At 40.2% G+C, this 17,165-nt stretch overlaps 1 protein-coding gene across 4 annotated transcripts in view; it reads left to right on the forward strand.

Annotated features, from left to right (window-relative positions):
- EHBP1 (EH domain binding protein 1) overlaps positions 1 to 17,165 on the forward strand; it is a 306,658-nt gene that overhangs the window by 188,218 nt on the left and 101,275 nt on the right. For all 4 annotated transcript variants that reach the window (XM_079969700.1, XM_079969702.1, XM_079969701.1 and 1 more), the window contains 2 exons: positions 233 to 1,132; positions 10,149 to 10,292. In XM_079969700.1, the coding sequence (XP_079825826.1) occupies positions 233 to 1,132; positions 10,149 to 10,292 (1,044 nt within the window). The remainder of the gene's footprint in view (positions 1 to 232; positions 1,133 to 10,148; positions 10,293 to 17,165) is intronic.

Raw genomic sequence — 17,165 nt, forward strand, 5'->3', positions numbered from 1 at the left:
TGTGTACTATCAAAGAATCATAGAGTTGCAGAGTGGTAAGGAACCCCAATGGTAATCTAGTCCCCTGCAGGAATCTCAGGAAAGCATCCATGAAAGATGGCCATCCAATATTTATTTATTTTATATTAAATGTTTGTAATCCTTTTAAGATTGCACAATGAAAACATTGACTTGAAAACATTGACTTGTCTTGTACAATGAAAACATTGACTTTGTTTCTGTTTATTTTAAGGCCTATGATGGATTTGCCAGTTTAGGAATATCCCGGCTGCTAGAACCTTCTGACATGGTTTTGTTAGCAATTCCTGACAAACTGACTGTTATGACCTATCTTTATCAAATCCGGGCACATTTCAGTGGGCAAGAGCTAAATGTGGTTCAGATCGAAGAGAACAGTAGCAAAAGCACATACAAAGTGGGCAACTATGAAACAGACCCAAACAGTTCTGTTGATCAGGAAAAGTTTTATGCAGAACTAAATGACCTGAAACGGGAGCCAGAACTGCAGGAGCCTGAAGGGAGTTTGGCTGACACTGTTTTTCAGGGTGACTCTGTATTTATAAATGAGAGTGGAACTGGCAAGTCAGAAAGTGAGTGTCAGACACCAGATCAGCATCTAAGCCTAAATGTGGCTTCCCCTTCCTCTCACAGGACTAAAAGTGACACAGATCAACAAAAACAACAACAAAGCTTAGGAAGGACTTCTGGACTTGAGGAAACTGTGAAAAGCAGCACAGCACAAGCACAGCCCTTATTGGGGAGGAGAAAACTACTAAAAGCAGACACGTTGGATCTGAGTGATTTGGCACAAGTTAGCGATCCAAAAAGGGATGCTTTCCCAGAAACTTTATGTGATGAGACTGACAAAAAAGAACATCAAAATTCTGACATTACCATTAATTTCTCAGAACTAGAAAAACATGAACATCCAGATGTCAGCGAAAGAAGGAAATTGGGTTCTGAATTACATGTTGAAAAACCAGAATTGGGAGATAAACCTGGATATTCCCACAGTAGGGATGCAGAGGTTGATACGAAATGTAATGCCTCTCAGAGGCAAATGGAGACTGACTCTGAATTTGAGACCAAAACAGCTGTAACTCCAACAGATCTGACTGCAAAAACTGCACAGGTAAGGAAACAGGAAAAATGTGCGGAATAGTGCAGTGTAACTTCTCTAAAATTTGAACATGCAATGCTATGTTGCATCATGTTAACTTTAAAGCACAGCTTGTTTTTTATTGTATGGCTCAGCAAATATATAACTACAGGTAGATAATTTTGAAAACACATTGCATTGGAAGGAACTTCTAGCATCCTTTTTCCATGCTGTTGATCCTTTCTGTTTGAATGTTCTGTCTGTCTCCTGTTTCAGAAAATCATTTTGTATAATAAGCTTACTCAAACAGTCTGGGTTTTACGTGTTTCTCTTATGGAATGCAGTTATTTAATGTACATAATATTTAGCATCTGAATGATGACTCATTGAAGTTCTTAATCTACACCATTCCAGTAGTAACCGCTGCATAGGGCAAGTCCCTTTCCCCATCCCCATGCAGTAGGGTGGGGGCTAAGGCTGGGACGCCGGTGGCTTGCATGGGCTGAACTAAAATGTCATTTTGCAGCCATCCATACTTTTCACCTGCATGCAATACCAGCACTTTATTTTTTAAAAAATGATATTTATTGATTTTTAACAGAAAAAAGAATTACAAATCAATACACAATAAAAACACGAAAAACAAAATACAAAAACCAGAATTTAACATAAAAAGAAGAAAAAAGAAAAAAAAGAAAAACAAAAATCCCTCTTTCTGATATCTTAACTCTCGTTAACTTATTTTCATGACTTCCTCACACCTTCCGTTTCTGTATTTCATTTAAAAAATTTGTTCAGCAAATTCATACTCTCTTAATTTATCCTTAATTGTTTATCATCACATATTATATTTCCAAATTTTCGTCTATTATCAATCCTTTCTTTGATATTCTTATTTTACCAAACCTTTCTGCTAAAGCCAATTAATTCCTTTCCAGCACATTCTTATATTTCATTAGTGTTACACTAATTCCAAAAATATAAAATATATAAAAAGAATTTCTCATTCTAGTTTTATCCAACGTCCTTTCTTCCTGGTTACGGGTTATGTCAGTCCTTTCTCGCCATTATGTCCTGTCCATCAATCTGGTGTTCTGATATCCGAGGCTTTCAGATCCCTTCCATGCCCCCTCTGCAGATTTTCTTGTTCCTGTTTGTACTTGCACACTTCCTTGTCCCTTGTTGGATTCTTTTGTGATTTCTTCCCTTTCTCCTTGGGGAGTGAGTCTCCAGGGAATTCCGTACAGTAATAATCTCCATTTTCTATCCTCATAATGTCCCATTCCCCACTGACCCACTCCCCTGTGTTGGTTTTGTAATCCAAAAAGTAGTTGTTCCAAAAATAGTTATCAGCTTGTTTCACAGTCCCACCAGAGCTAAGAACTTCCTTAACTCCAAAAGCTTGCAGACACTCTCCAAGTTCAATCTTCCAGTATTGCAACTTTTGGTCCTGCGGGACTTTGAATCTCTGAAACTTTTGAGGTGCAATCCCCACCTCTTCCATCTTCATCTGCCCTTGGACTTACTTTATTAAACCGATTCCCTGGATTGACTGTTGTAAAGTTTCTTTGTCTTCGTTTCGTATTAGTTCGTGTTTACTAGCTGCAGTAGATATAGAATCCAACTTTTCATTCATCAAAGTCACTTTCTCATCCAGCTGCTGCAGTTTGGCATGTATTTTGCCAAGGGCAGAGAGTAAAACTTCCTCCCTGATCATTTCTGTTCAAGGTCAAGTAGCTGGTCCCACGGTCTGATTTTCACAGCTGTTATATCTTCTCTGTAGGTTGCAGCAAACAAGCTGACAAACTCCCTCTAGAGGACACAGTTTCTATTTAACGTCCATCTTTAAAATGTATCCAACAAAGGAAAACATTCACTTTCGATTTTCAAATACTTTGTTTCCTTGCCATACAATATAAAAAAGCAGAAAGCAGCATTGAAGTTACTTTGTTTCTCTTCTGTTTCTATCTGTCAAAAATATTCCGTTTTCAATTAATGGACATCTCCAACAATTTCTGTCTGACGTCCCGTCCCCAAGTTAGGACGATGGAGCTTATATTCCTTTACTCTCTCTGCAGGATTAAAAAGTCTAAACTTCTTCCCCCCTTTTCCCCTGCCGTCAAGGGGGTTTTGATGGTTATAAATGCAGGAAATTTCAATCTTAGAATCAGATTTCCAGGTTAAAGCATACAGAGTCTTTTGTTTCAGTCTGTTTACAAAAAGCGGAAGGCGGACTTCCTGTTTAGACCTTCCCGCTTCGTTGCCTAATTCTTAACTTTTCTTAACCAAATCTTCCGTTTTTATTCACGGGTGCTTGTTTAAAGTCGAATTCTCACAGGAAAGAAGACAGCGCTCTCCGGCATCGGCTATGCAGCTTCGCTCCGTAGAAGTAGCGATTGACTCTCAGCACCGCGGCAAACACCCCGTCCCACTCCGGAGCCCTTTGCAGGGTTCCTTTGCCGATCAGGGGGGGCGCAAAAGGTGCCCGCCGAGTCCCACGGTCGCAGGCTTCACCCGCCTGCGGTTTTCGGAAGGGTCCCCGCTTCGCTGTAGCGGCAGGACCCGATTTCTGCGGGGCTTCTCCCTCTAAGTTAGAGGGAATCCACCATTGCCGGTGGTGCCGCCTCCGGAAGTCCGCAATACCAGCACTTTAATCCTTATAAAATAATGCTACATTACTTGAATAAAATCACTTACCATTCCTAATAGCATAATGTTAAAATTGCTAAGACCATTGATTGACTCAGGCAGAAATGGCAGGCATGTTTTAGAAAATTATATTGAGCAAGGACATGGAATGCTAACCTGATCATATGATTGTGGATCAGAAAGTGGTGATTTCTAATTCCAGCTCTCATGAGAGCACTGTCCAGATTCCATGTTCTCACTTTTTTGTACCAGTAAAAAATGATTGCACTTAAAATATCTTTCAAATGTTGTTACAATCTAATTCATGACAACTAGAAAAGCACTTCAAAGGTTTATGCACTTTATAAACACTTGCGAGTCTAATTAAGATTTATCCTGTCTTGCTTAGGCATAGTTTCCAATATTACAAAATAAGTTTTCATAGAATCATAGAATCATAGAGTTGGAAGAGACCACAAGGGCCATCGAGTCCAACCCCCTGCCAAGCAGGAAACGCCATCAGAGCACTCCTGACATATGGTTGTCAAGCCTCTGCTTAAAGACCTCCAAAGAAGGAGACTCCACCACACTCCTTGGCAGCAAATTCCACTGTCAAACAGCTCTTACTGTCAGGAAGTTCTTCCTAATGTTTAGGTGGAGTCTTCTTTCTTGTAGTTTGGAACCATTGCTCCGTGCCCGCTTCTCTGGAGCAGCAGAGTTTTGCTGCTTCAGAGTTCCTGCACATGGGATGCATACAAGTTTGAAAAAGTTGTGCAAGTCATTTGCAAAAACCATACGAGTTTGTCTCTACAGCCTTCATACCAGGAGCTGCTGGGGGGGGGGGAGTGCCCTGGGTTGGTGGACATTTATGTTGAAGTTGATTTTGTCAGCAGCAGTAATATTGTAGAACCTGTGCTCAACCTGCCATTAGATAGTAATGTGTGTTGCTTTGTTTACTTCAGATAGTAGGCATTTCTCCCCCCCACCACCATTCTATATTTACAACTCCTCTATTCCTGACACTTTAAGAGTGTGGCAACCCTAGCAAACAAAAAAAGAGTTGGAGCATATGCAGAGTTTTCATGTCTTAAACTTAACTTATCATAGCACTATCATGACTAAAGGAATAAAATGGGGCTAGTTTCTCGGGTTCTGATTTGCTTGGGAGTAAACACAGTTTTGTTGAAATCCTTCCCAGGGTTCATATGCAGAAATTACACAGAAATAGACCTACCATGTAGTTCTCATAACTGATTGTCAGCTGTACAGCAGTAAACAATCTCCCAAAATTTCAGCCAGTTACCATTTATAGTTTTCATTCTGTAAATGAAAAAAGCGCCCCCCCCCAAAAAAAAAAATTATATCCATGCATTCTATTGATTTTTTGCCGTTTGTGTGTGTCCCAGTCACTGCTAACCTATGGGGTACAACAAATGTATTGTGGTTTTCAAGAAAAAAATAAATGTAGGAAGCAAATAAAATTTCACACAAAAAACCAAACCAATCAAACAATGACATGGGTTTATTCTGAGACTTTTTACCACCTCAAGACACATTTGAACTTGGCTTGGGGTAGGAAAATACCCCAGATATGTCAGTTTTATATGACACTGGTAGTTTCTTGGGGTTGAAAACTACCCCATGAACTATCTGTGTCAATTTGATACTTTTCTCAAGTGAGGATAAAATAGAAACTTAGCATCACCACCAAATGCAGTTTTTCCCACTGAAAGCTTGACTGGCAATCATGGCATTACTTTTGTGGGGTTGAAGTGAAGTTATGCAACACTGAAGGACAAACCACACACTCATAAGAAAAAGAAAGAACACTGATGATCCAGTCTGAGTAAACTCTTAAGTAAACATGTTGTCTTCAGCAGGTAGTCCCAGAATGACTGAGTTATGCATCTTCTTTTTCCTCAGCATTTTGTAAGACACTCACATTCCACCAGTCTTCACTTCCACATCACACATGTTCTTGACCCAAGAAAAGGAAATCCTCAATTTCCCTGGGAATGAAAAAAGCAATCAAACTTGAGTTTTGTATTAAACAAGTGGGGAAAAGCTGGGAGCGTTTGAGTTTTCAATCTTGCCTTGAATGCTAACAAAAGAGTTTTCTCCTTTCCATTGAGGCGCAAGTTACAGCAACAGCCAAGGCGACATTTTTCCACCTTTGCCGCATCAAGCAGTTGGTCCCTTACCTTTCCCGCCCTGACTTGGCCACAGTGATCCATGTGACGGTCATCTCCAGGCTTGACTACTGTAATTCGCTCTACGCGGGGCTGCCCTTGAAGCTGTCCCAGAAACTCCAGCGGGTGCAGAATGCTGCAGCGAGGCTCCTCACGGGGTCTCTGCCATGGGAGCATATTCACCCATTGCTTTTCAAGCTGCACTGGCTCCCGGTGGAGTACAGGGTCAGATTTAAGGTGCTGCTTTTGACCTTTAAAGCCCTTCACGGCCTAGGACCTCACGGGGTCCTGCTTGGCAGGGGGTTGCACTCGATGGCCCTTGTGGTCTCTTCCAACTCTATGATTCTATGATTCTATGACCCTCGTACCTACGGGACCGCCTCTCCCAGTATGCCCCACGGAGAGCCTCAAGGTCCATAATTAACAACACCCTAGTGGTCCCGGGCCCTAAGGAAGTTAGATTGGCTTCGACCAGAGCCAGGGCCTTTTCAGCTCTGGCTCCGGCCTGGTGGAACGCTCTGCCTCATGAGACCAGGGCCCTGCAGGATCTGATTTCTTTCCGCAGGGCCTGTAAGACAGAGTTGTTCCGCCTGGCCTTTGGCTTGGAGCCAATTTGATTCCCTCCCTCCCTCTCTTTTTTTTTCTCTTCTTTTCCTTCTCCTCCTGCGATGAGGCTACATTTTAATATTTTAATGTTCCATTATTTTAATGTTGTATTTTATTTTTGTTTTTTAAATTTCTAATCATTCATCTTGTTTTTATTATTGCTTGTAAGCCGCTCTGAGCCCGGCCTTGGCTGGGGAGGGCGGGGTATAAATAAAAAATTATTATTATTATTATTATTACATTTTAAAGACTTCCAAAGTTAACACCCGTGGCCCTTCAGATGTTGTTGGACTTCAACTCCCATCATCCGTGTCCAAGCATTAAGGTATAAGTTTGGTGGTCTCTAGTCCCTGGAAGTTTCAGCCACAATAAATCTGTTAATTCTAAAAGTGCTACAGAATTCCTCTTTTGAACTGGCTGCTCTTAAATTCACTTGCTCTCCCAAACAAGCCAAGTTAAACTCAGCTCAGTCCAGCCCTGCCAGGCTGCTCTCAGTACACAGGCAGCAACTCACACACAGCCATTTGTGGCAAGACACATAGGAATCAGTTTCTTTGTTGTCTCTTGTTCATAGATAATCATGTTTGAAGATGCAAAGTCTTTGGACTTCTTCCTCATATACTGGTAATAAATATGAACAGGTCATCAGTTATTATTGTTAAAGGGCTGGGATCTCATCTGGCCTTCTCTTTCCCACTGCTATGGTTGTCCATTCCCTGTGTCACAAAAGTGTATTTTATATTTGTTAGATGTTGGGACTAAGACATGGGATACCTGGGTCCCAATCCACACTCAGCCATGCAGCTCACTGGGTGACCTTGGGCCTCTTACTACCTCTCAGCCTAACCTACCAAGGTTGTTGTGAAGATAAAATGGGGAGAGGGAAAATCATGTGTCCCACCTTGAGCTAATTGCAGGAAAGGCAGGATAGAAATATAAATTTAAAAATAAAATATTCCTAAATTGTCCTTCATTCAAGTATTCCAAGGTAGTGCTTAATAAGCACGAATGAATGAATTAATATGGGAGATAAGCACAATAAAATCAGTGACCTTCTTGACAAACAACAGAGAGGCAAGAGCTATAAAAAATCTACAGAGCAGGACTAAAGCAACATAACAGTTTAAAATGCCCGGGCAAATAAAATACCTAACTTGATGAAGAAAATAATGCATTGGCTGCACCAGTCATGCCTCCTTCAGGAGGGTGTTCCATAGTTAGAGGGCCACCATAGGGTTTTAAACCAACAGCTAGAATTGGGTTCTGGAAGCAAATAAGCAGCCAGTTTATTTATTTATTTCCAAATTGATGTAAGGTGAACCCACCTGGCTTTGAACTAGTTAACATTCTGGCCGCCTAATTACACACTAATTGAAACTTCCTGGTAATCTTCAAGAGCAATCTCACATATAACATATTACAATAATCCAACCAGGAGATGCATATTGGGAGCCAGTGGCGTAGCGTGGGGGGTTCGGGGGGGGCGGCCGCACCGGGCGCAACATCTGGGGGTTAGGGTTAGGGGGCGCAAATCCACGGGTTAGGGGGCGCAAATCCATGGGTTAGGGGGCGCAAATTACTTGCCTTGCCCCGGGTGCTGACAACCCACGCTACGCCACTGTTGGGAGCCACTTTTCCATCGGATTTACTGGAATGATGAGAGATACTGCGCAGTTGCTCAAATCTTCAGTATGAGTAGAATCATAGAATCATAGAGTTGGAAGAGACCACAAGGGCCATCAAGTCCAACAGTAATAATACTGTTTCAGTAATGTTTGCATGATTATTATTATTTTTTAAAATAAATCCATGTTTTAAAAGGATGATTCAGAAGGGTTCCAGGCCAGCAAATCCCTGCCCATTTCTTGCTGTGGATAAGCATAAGTAGAAATCCCTACATAAAAGCTTCCTTTTTTGGCCTGGGAGAACTAATTGTAAACTCAGGATTTAGGAGCATCAATTGTGTGTACATGCTGTTTGTTGTTTTGTTTCTGTGTCTGTAGGACAGACATTGTTCCACTGTACTTTGTAGCTAGAGACCTGCTCTTTTAATATGTGTCTGGAAAAATAAATGAATAATAGTGGGGAAAGGGGGCATATTTCCTTCCAAATCTATCCTTGCAATCTATCCTTGACTCTCAGCCTCACCCATTAAAAATACTTTTAAATATGAACATTCTAAATTTGGACAGTTTTACTGCTGTGCTCATCCATTAAAAAATGGGACAGGCACAGCTGGGCCAGAATCTATTTTGATTGGGGCAAAGGAGCACTTTCTTCTGGGCACAGTTTTGAATGACAGGGCTGGGGTATTGTTACGATGAGCATGAAGGGAGGAGAGCCATACAGCATCAGTATGATCAGAAGGGAAGACCAGGGGTGAACCAACAGGCTGGCCCAAAGGTGCTTCCTTCTCTAGGCCGTGGCTCAGCCTGCCATTGGTGCAGTGTTCTTCAACCAGTGGTACTTCACAGTGTGTCAGATGGTATAGGTATCACCAGCTGAAATATACTGCTTTAGTTGTTTGCTTGCCTCAGAAGCCGTGGCTAAAAGAACATGCATTTCTTCCCCTATAGTATGGTTACACTTAGCATTGCACTTAGAGTAGAAGGTATGTGTCAGGCCTGGTCGTTGTCCTCTTCAGATCACCACACAAACGCTTCTTGTTCTTTTATAACTTTTTATTGCGTATTAACAAAACAATCTTATAAACGGTTCTTAACTATTATTCCTCAGAGTCACTTCTTTCAGCTACCTTCTGAGCTCTGCTTCTCCATGACCAGCCACTCTCAAAATGGCGAAGGCGCCCTTCCCTTCGCTTTCCCGCTCTTCTTTCTACCCTCCTGGCTAGAGCTGGCCTGTATCTCCCCTCCTCCCAATCTGAGCTAGAACTGAACCCTGGCCTTTCCTGGGAACAGCTGGTCCCTCCCTCTTGTTCCTCCTGCTCTCTTCTATTAGATTCACTGCTCTCCTTCCCCCCTGGGGGAATGCTTTCTCCCTCTGAGAAACTGGAAACTTCTAACTCTTCCCTGACAGTGTGTGTCACATCAGCAGTCTCAAGTTAGTTTATTTCTAGATGACTGGCTCTACATTGGTTCTCTGCTCAACATATGCTTTTAACTGAAAAGATTCTGCTTCACTTCCTACCATGGTCTTAAATGATCCTGTTGCATGCTTGCTATACAGTTTTCCCCACACCTGTGTGGACATTGGCAGCACAGTATAGCATCGCTTTGGCCCCATTCACACATTATGGTAAACCACAATTAAATAGCTTGCTGTGAACAATGAGATGACTCTCAGAAGCAACAAACAATGCTTGCTGATTTAGCAGTACTTTCAAACCTGGACTTTGTGCTTTGTTTCACTCCAAGGTACTACTAAGACTGAACTTTGGCTTCACATTTTGCTCTGAGTAAAACAAACCATGATCCCCACTGAGATAGTAAAGCTGAGGAAGGGATTGTGATTTGCTGTTCCTGCTCACACAAAGGGCAGAATGAAACAGGAGACATTTACCATGGTTTACTGTGACATGCAAATTGGTTTACTGTGACATGCAAATGCATTGTGCATATAGGATAACTGGGGGCTTATTTCTCATTCATTTTTATTTTATATTTAAGCAACGAATGTTATCAAGACAAGAAGAATTAAAAGAACGGGCAAGAGTTCTGCTTGAACAAGCAAGAAGAGATGCAGCTTTGAAGGCAGGAAATAGGCAGCTCTCCAGTTCCACAATCTCAGGCCGCTCTAAGCAACCAAATGATGTAAGGAATATTGGCCATCATGGCTGTTAACAGATTATATATATAGTTTTCCTTTTCTGTCTTTTTTTATTTGGTTAGTGAACTAAATTAACTGTTACTGGACATAATACTAAAGCATAGTAATATGTGGAAGTGGCAGCAGGGTTTATTTATGGGTGATTTTGCCTATCCTACAAGTGCTGAGCGTTCATCTCCTCCAACCAAGAGCTGATTATTTTCCTACTGACTGAGGCCAATGAAAGATCGAAAGTCCGTTGAAAGCAGTGCTCTTTGAGTGCTAGCCGGTTTAAGATATTAGTCAGATGAAAGGCAAAGTTATCTGTCATGTTACAGTGTTTCACCCAGTACTGTTTCTCACAGTGACCCTCCTTTTATCATCAGAATGAATTATTCTCATAGCATTGGAAAGCATAGCTAAGCAAACCTGGGTCCAATGGGGAGGCAGCTGCAGTTGCCTATTGCTCCACCAATAACCTCAATGGTGACCTGGAGGGAACTGTAATCTCTGGAGATGAAAGCTAATTAAATTTTTATGCAATCCTTTCCGAAGCTGAGGTTGCCTGTTGTGTCACATTATGTGCTGTAATTTTGCAATTCTAACCATTTGCACATGAGAAACTGTGCTAGCACTGCAGTGCTCATTTTGCTAATGACTGCAGTATGGCCAAAATCTTCCAAGCCTTTCAATAAACCCTTGACTTGTATTTGCAAGTGTAAACTGCCTTGCCCCAATCTTACCTGATTTTACTTTTTACTTTACTCATATTTGCACATGTGTAATTGCTGGGAAGGTTTTAAATGCTAACCTGTCCAGGCTTCGTAGTGAATAGCTTTTATCCACAGGAAAAAAAAAAATCAATGCAATTGGTCAATGATTTCTCTATGCATCTAGCTTTGAATTCCATTAAGGTGACCTGACTGAATGTAGTATTTACATTTCAGATTGGCATCAAGTTGTTTTTTTATTGTTGTAGTTTAAACTTAAACCATCACAGGAAATTGTATTTAACTGTAATTTGAATTCTTCATGGCATAGAATAATTTTTAAAGAGTAAAACTAAGTACTCCTCATATCAATCTTACATTTTTCATTAACATTATAGGACAATGTACCTAGCTACAATATGCTAAGTACTACATACAACTCTGGGACGCAGGTGGCGCTGTGGGTTAAAGCCTCAGTGCCTAGGGCTTGCCGATCGAAAGGTCGGCGGTTCGAATCCCTGCGGCGGGGTGCGCTCCCGCTGCTCGGTCCCAGCGCCTGCCAACCTAACAGTTCGAAAGCACCTCCGGGTGCAAGTAGATAAATAGGGACCGCTTACCAGCGGGAAGGTAAACGGCGTTTCCGTGTGCGGCTCTGGCTCGCCAGAGCAGCGATGTCACGCTGGCCACGTGACCCGGAAGTGTCTCCGGACAGCGCTGGCCCCTGGCCTCTTAAGTGAGATGGGCGCACAACCCCAGAGTCTGTCAAGACTGGCCCGTACGGGCAGGGGTACCTTTACCTTTACCTTTACATACAACTCTGCCACTGATAGCAGAATTGTGGCCTTGTAACACCTAGTTACTAACCTTCCTGGTGGTTTGTACAATCATTTTGCTCATCTCAGATACTATCCAGTCACAGATTTATCATTAAAGAAGTAGTTTTGCTTAATTTTGAACATCTCCACCTTTGCAATAAGCCTCTAAACACCACATTTATTTTTATAATTTTTATCCCTGTTGATATAAAATGTTTATTATTTTTCAGAGGAAACCATGGTAAGAATGATTTATATAGCCTAAGTTAAATCAAGAGTGGTAGACTTTTTTCTTTTTCTTTTGATATAGCTATTCCAATTTACCTAATCATTAAGAATTCCCCTTCCCCTCTCCCCCCAAACATTTTGGCACTGCTCCCTTAATACTTTATGAAAAGAATTTTCAACAAGGTACAAGGCTTCATAGTTTTCCAAACCTCACTTTCCTCATCATGGGGATAAACTAATGATTGCAGGTTTTTCATCTGATGAGCATAGCAAAACTGCATTCATGGTTCACCTCCCTGAGGGGTGTGGGATGCATGTGCCTGAGACTGGTACTTTGTTCTCCAGAAAGAAATGAATGAACATGTCTTTTTATTATTGTGACACTCATCCAGGTCATTTGCAGCAATCTACTTATTATTTCCTTTTCAGTTAAGCTTATCTTATATCTCTTTAAATATTCCACACATATGCAAGCATCAACATATTAGTTCAGTGTTTTGCAATTAAACAAATAGTGATGCAGTTCCCCCTCCCCAACTGGAGGACAGATATTGTTGTTGTCACAGTTTTCAAATGTCTCTGTAAGAAGTCAGGCAATATCAAGGGAGATGTGGGAGGAAGATGCAACAAACTTAAAATGGATTTGGAAATTATTCAGAACAATATGTTTCCCCAAATAACCCTGAATCCGTAGTTTCACGAGGCTGCTGGAAATTATATTTGAGCTACTTACTTGCCTTCTTTGGACCCTGGGGAGACCCAGGGGGGACTGTGAGGCAGGATGTCTTGGAAGGAAAATGAAATTACAGTGGTACCTCGAGTTACAAATGCCTCAGGTTACAAACTCCACTAACCTGGAAGAGTTACCTCAAGTTGAGAACTTTGCCCCAGGATGGGAACGGAAATTGTGTGCTTGCGGCGCAACGGCAACAAGAGGCCCCATTAGCGAAAGCACGCCTCTAGATAAGAACACTTTCAGGTTAAGAACGGACCTCCGGAACAAATTAAGTTCGTAACTAGAGGTACCACTGTATATCGATTTATATATATTAGTAACTTTGTACAATGGTACCTCGGTTTATGGACTTAATCCATTCCGGAAGTCTGTTATTAAACCAAAACCATTCTTAAAGCGAGGCACGCTTCCCCTAATGAGGCCTCCCACTGCCGGTGCCCTTCCACTGTTTGGATTCTGTTCTTATACCGAGGTAAAGTTCTCAAACCAAGACACTATTTCCGGTTTTGCGGAGTTTGAAAACCAAATCATTCTTAAACCAGACTGTTCTTAAATCGAGGTACCACTGTACTAACATAACATTTTTTATATGAAATCGTGGTTTTTGTAATATTTTGTTTAAGTTGTCTGTTGTTGCTTCAGTTTATTGTACACCACTTAGAGATATTTTTAGAGTATTAAGCGGTATAGAAATTAAATAATCAAACTACAGTTCCTATAATTCCCTGGGAATTAAACTGTCTGATGCCTGTAGTGAAAATGTATCCCAGCATAACTAACAGTCCTTACCAGGGCCAATTTTATTCTTTTGGAAAGTTGCTGCCCCTTGATGTTACCTCTGCTGATAAAGATAAACTAGAGAATTAGCCGTCCTTGTGAGGAAGGGAGGGAGGCAGATATGTAGAAGAGGCTCCTTCCCATAGGAGGGAATGGCAGCCAGTCAGTTATATGAGAAAAATAAAGTTAAGAACTGGAACAAAAAAAAGTTAAGAACTGGGTTTGCCCCTGTTAACTCCTGAAGAGATCTTGCTTCTATTCCAACTCTTTCAATTTCAGCCTACAGTATTTAGAACCACTGAAAATTTTAGCCCTCACCCAAACCTTCGTTTTTTGGTCAGCGTGCAGCGAAACAACAGAACTGAGGAATTTGCTTTTATATATGTATACAAAGCGTTTGTGCGTTGTGCTTTTTCCAAAGTGTGTACCCTAGGACATACCTAAAAGGCCTGTGTAACCACATCTTGGAGAGGAAGATCCATATTGATGAGCAAGCTGTCTTTCAGGGAAGCTCAGCTGCCTTTAGTAGTGTTCATATTGTGGAATCCCAATGAGCCTCTGCAAAATCTTAAGCCTTCCTGGAACACAGTCTGAAAACCTGTGAATTAGAGGGACAGAGTAGTTTTAAAATTTGAACTTAATCCCCATATCCTCAATTTCAGCTCATTATTTAAAACAAGATATTTTACATGTTTATATTACTAGCCTCTCTGTGTGTGTAAAAAAAAGGGGGGGTAAGTGTTAAAATGTTGCAACTACACAGTAAGCAAAAAAGGGTACAGATTTTCACCAAAAACAGCTACTTATAGACATGGAAATACTGCGTGTGATAAGTTGGAGCAAGATTTATGCTTAAAAGATATTAGTTAGACACATTTACAGTGGTGCCTCGCAAGACGAATGCCTCACAAGACGAAAAACTCGCTAGACGAAAGGGTTTTCCGTTTTTCGAGGTGCTTCGCAAGACGAATTTCCCTATGGGCTTGCTTCGCAAGACGAAAATGTCTTGCGAGTTTGCTTCCTTTTTCGTAAAACCGTTAATACCCGGGGAATCCGCGCTCCGCAAGACGAAAAAATCGCAAGACGAAGCAACTCGCGGAACGAATTAATTTCGTCTTGCGAGGCACCACTGTATTTATATTAGTGTCCTGCCCCAACAACTTGTGTTAGCTGTATCTAATGCATACTTAATACGAACTTTGTATCCAGGTATCTTTCTGTTTTGCCTATTACATATCATTTTCATGTATAGGAGATATTTTAATAGGGAAGTGGAAACTTTTTAACATGCAAACTGACCCATATGAAGCAAAAATAATTTGTGGCAATCTTAATAAATCATCAGGCAAGCAATTTCCTAGAAAGGGAATGCTTCACCTGATTTTGGAAGAAAAAAAACCAGATACAATTTTGGCATTAATTAAAACTACAAAAGAGCTGTTCCAGTGTCCATTAAAAATTGTCATATATTAACTTTATTGGTTATTGATCCCATCCAATATTAGTCCCACTATGACCATCACTGTGATACAAACAAAATATGCAGATATTTGGAGGGCTGCTGGTATATTACCAAAAGGCATACGTCGTAGGATGAACAAGTTGAAAGTTGCATTTGACAGAGAGCTGTTAAGCTTCATTTGAAGCTGTTATAAGTAAAATTGTATCTAAATTTTGTGCAATAGAAAGCAAGATATAGATTCTACACAAGACTGTGGACAGGTTTACTTATTATTATTATTATTATTATTATTATTATTATTATTATTATTATTTACTTAAGCAAATGGTCAGAACATACTGTTGCACTGCAGTTCGCTACAGCTTTCCTCGATAGAAAGGCTATCTCTCTCTATCCAGAAGGTAACGGCACCTTTGTCTAACTGCCTAAAGAGGCACTACCAAGTTTCTAAATTGTTTGGATTTACATTATCAGTAAATTGCTTATGAGAAATGAGAGAACCAAGAGAATAAGGCTAGCTGCTGTCAATTAAACGTACAACAGATTCCCTTTTAAATATATTGAAGGGTGGGACTTTATAGAAGGCAACCTTGCCCTTTGATGATAATTGGAAAATATTGATTGGGGGGGAGGCTAATCTGTCATGCTGATAATTGTGACCAGATTTAGATATGATCATCAGATTGCCATTAGATTACAAAAGAAACAGTTACTATCTAATTGTTAAAAAGATGGAACATTATTTTGATAATCCCTGAGTGTTGGTATCTTATTCACTGTTGGCCATATTTGTCTTCCATCTATGCCTCTAAAAAGCTGTCAAATGTGGTTTAAGCTGATAAGGGTATTCACAATAATATTTAAATATCATGAATATGAATTTTTTATAGCTATTTTAAACTGCATATGTTGTCTTAACTGACAGAAAATACAAAACATTTTTAAAAAGCAAACTTGTTCATCTTCTGACGATCTGTGTAGTCTGATCCAGTTTTAATTCACACTAGTATTATATTTTTTATGGAGGAACTTTATCTTCTTTTAAGGTTTAAAATGTTTTGATGGCATACCTACTATGTTTTTGTAGTAATTGAAGAGGGAGGCAGAAATGCATTGCTTCAGAGCACAAAATTTGGCATGCACCACACGCATAAATAATACATTTCCTTTTGCTGTATATTGTTAGAACTTAGAATCAGATATATTTAATGAGCTATTTTGCTTTCATAACAAGTAACAAATAAAAATAATCTTGATGTAATATTTATTACATAATGATGTAAATATTATTTGTGGTGCAGAATAGATCGATTTTGTGTTTAAATAAAGTGGTTAATTCCACCACAAGTTATTTTTAACACTTTTGAAGGATGCGGCCTGGGGGGCATCACTTGGGTTGCAACAGACATAATTTTTTTGGACTTTTAACTTGCATGTTGTCTGACCTGTGTCATTCACTATCAAACAATACTGAAAATGTCCTGTCAAAATTTAGCAACATGTTTCTAGGCCATGTGAAGAAGCACTAGCCTTTTCCAAGAACCCAAATATTTTCTTGTTTGCCCATAAAGACCAGCAGTGAAGTGATCTCTATTTCAGAGAGATCATTTCTGTACAAAGCCAATACTTTTTCTTAGCACCAGGGATGCTCTTTTTATGCAGCTGCTAATGACCATAAATGTTTTTGTGCGGCTGTTTTCAATTCATCCCAGGATGATATCAACATTACTTAGAGCCGTATGTTTCATTGCCTATTCTGTTATTTCTCAGCATGCACGAGGGTAGAGTTAAAATCTTTATTCATTTCATTTTAAAATGTTTCTTTTGTTCTCCTTATCATGTTTCTGGCTTTCCCAAGGATATATGCCTTGAACGAAAAGTCACATGTGCATTACTAATTGTGTGCCATTGTATTTACAGTTCCTAGTGGTGGCACTGTGAAGCTACTAATTCTTTTGCTTCACTTGATGTAAAATAATCTGAGCTTCTTTGATAGCAGTGAAACAGTATTAATTGTTTTGTACATTTCTTGGTCACTCTACTTAGGTGGTCTTCATAATCTATTAGAACTTTCAGCCAGATTTTTGTAATGTCATGCCTCCAGCGGAGATTAAATTGGTAATTAATGAACAGTCTTTGGCAATGTAAAC

Source organism: Podarcis cretensis (genome assembly GCF_951804945.1).
Source record: "Podarcis cretensis genome assembly, chromosome: 3".
Classification (NCBI taxonomy): Eukaryota; Metazoa; Chordata; class Lepidosauria; order Squamata; family Lacertidae; genus Podarcis; species Podarcis cretensis.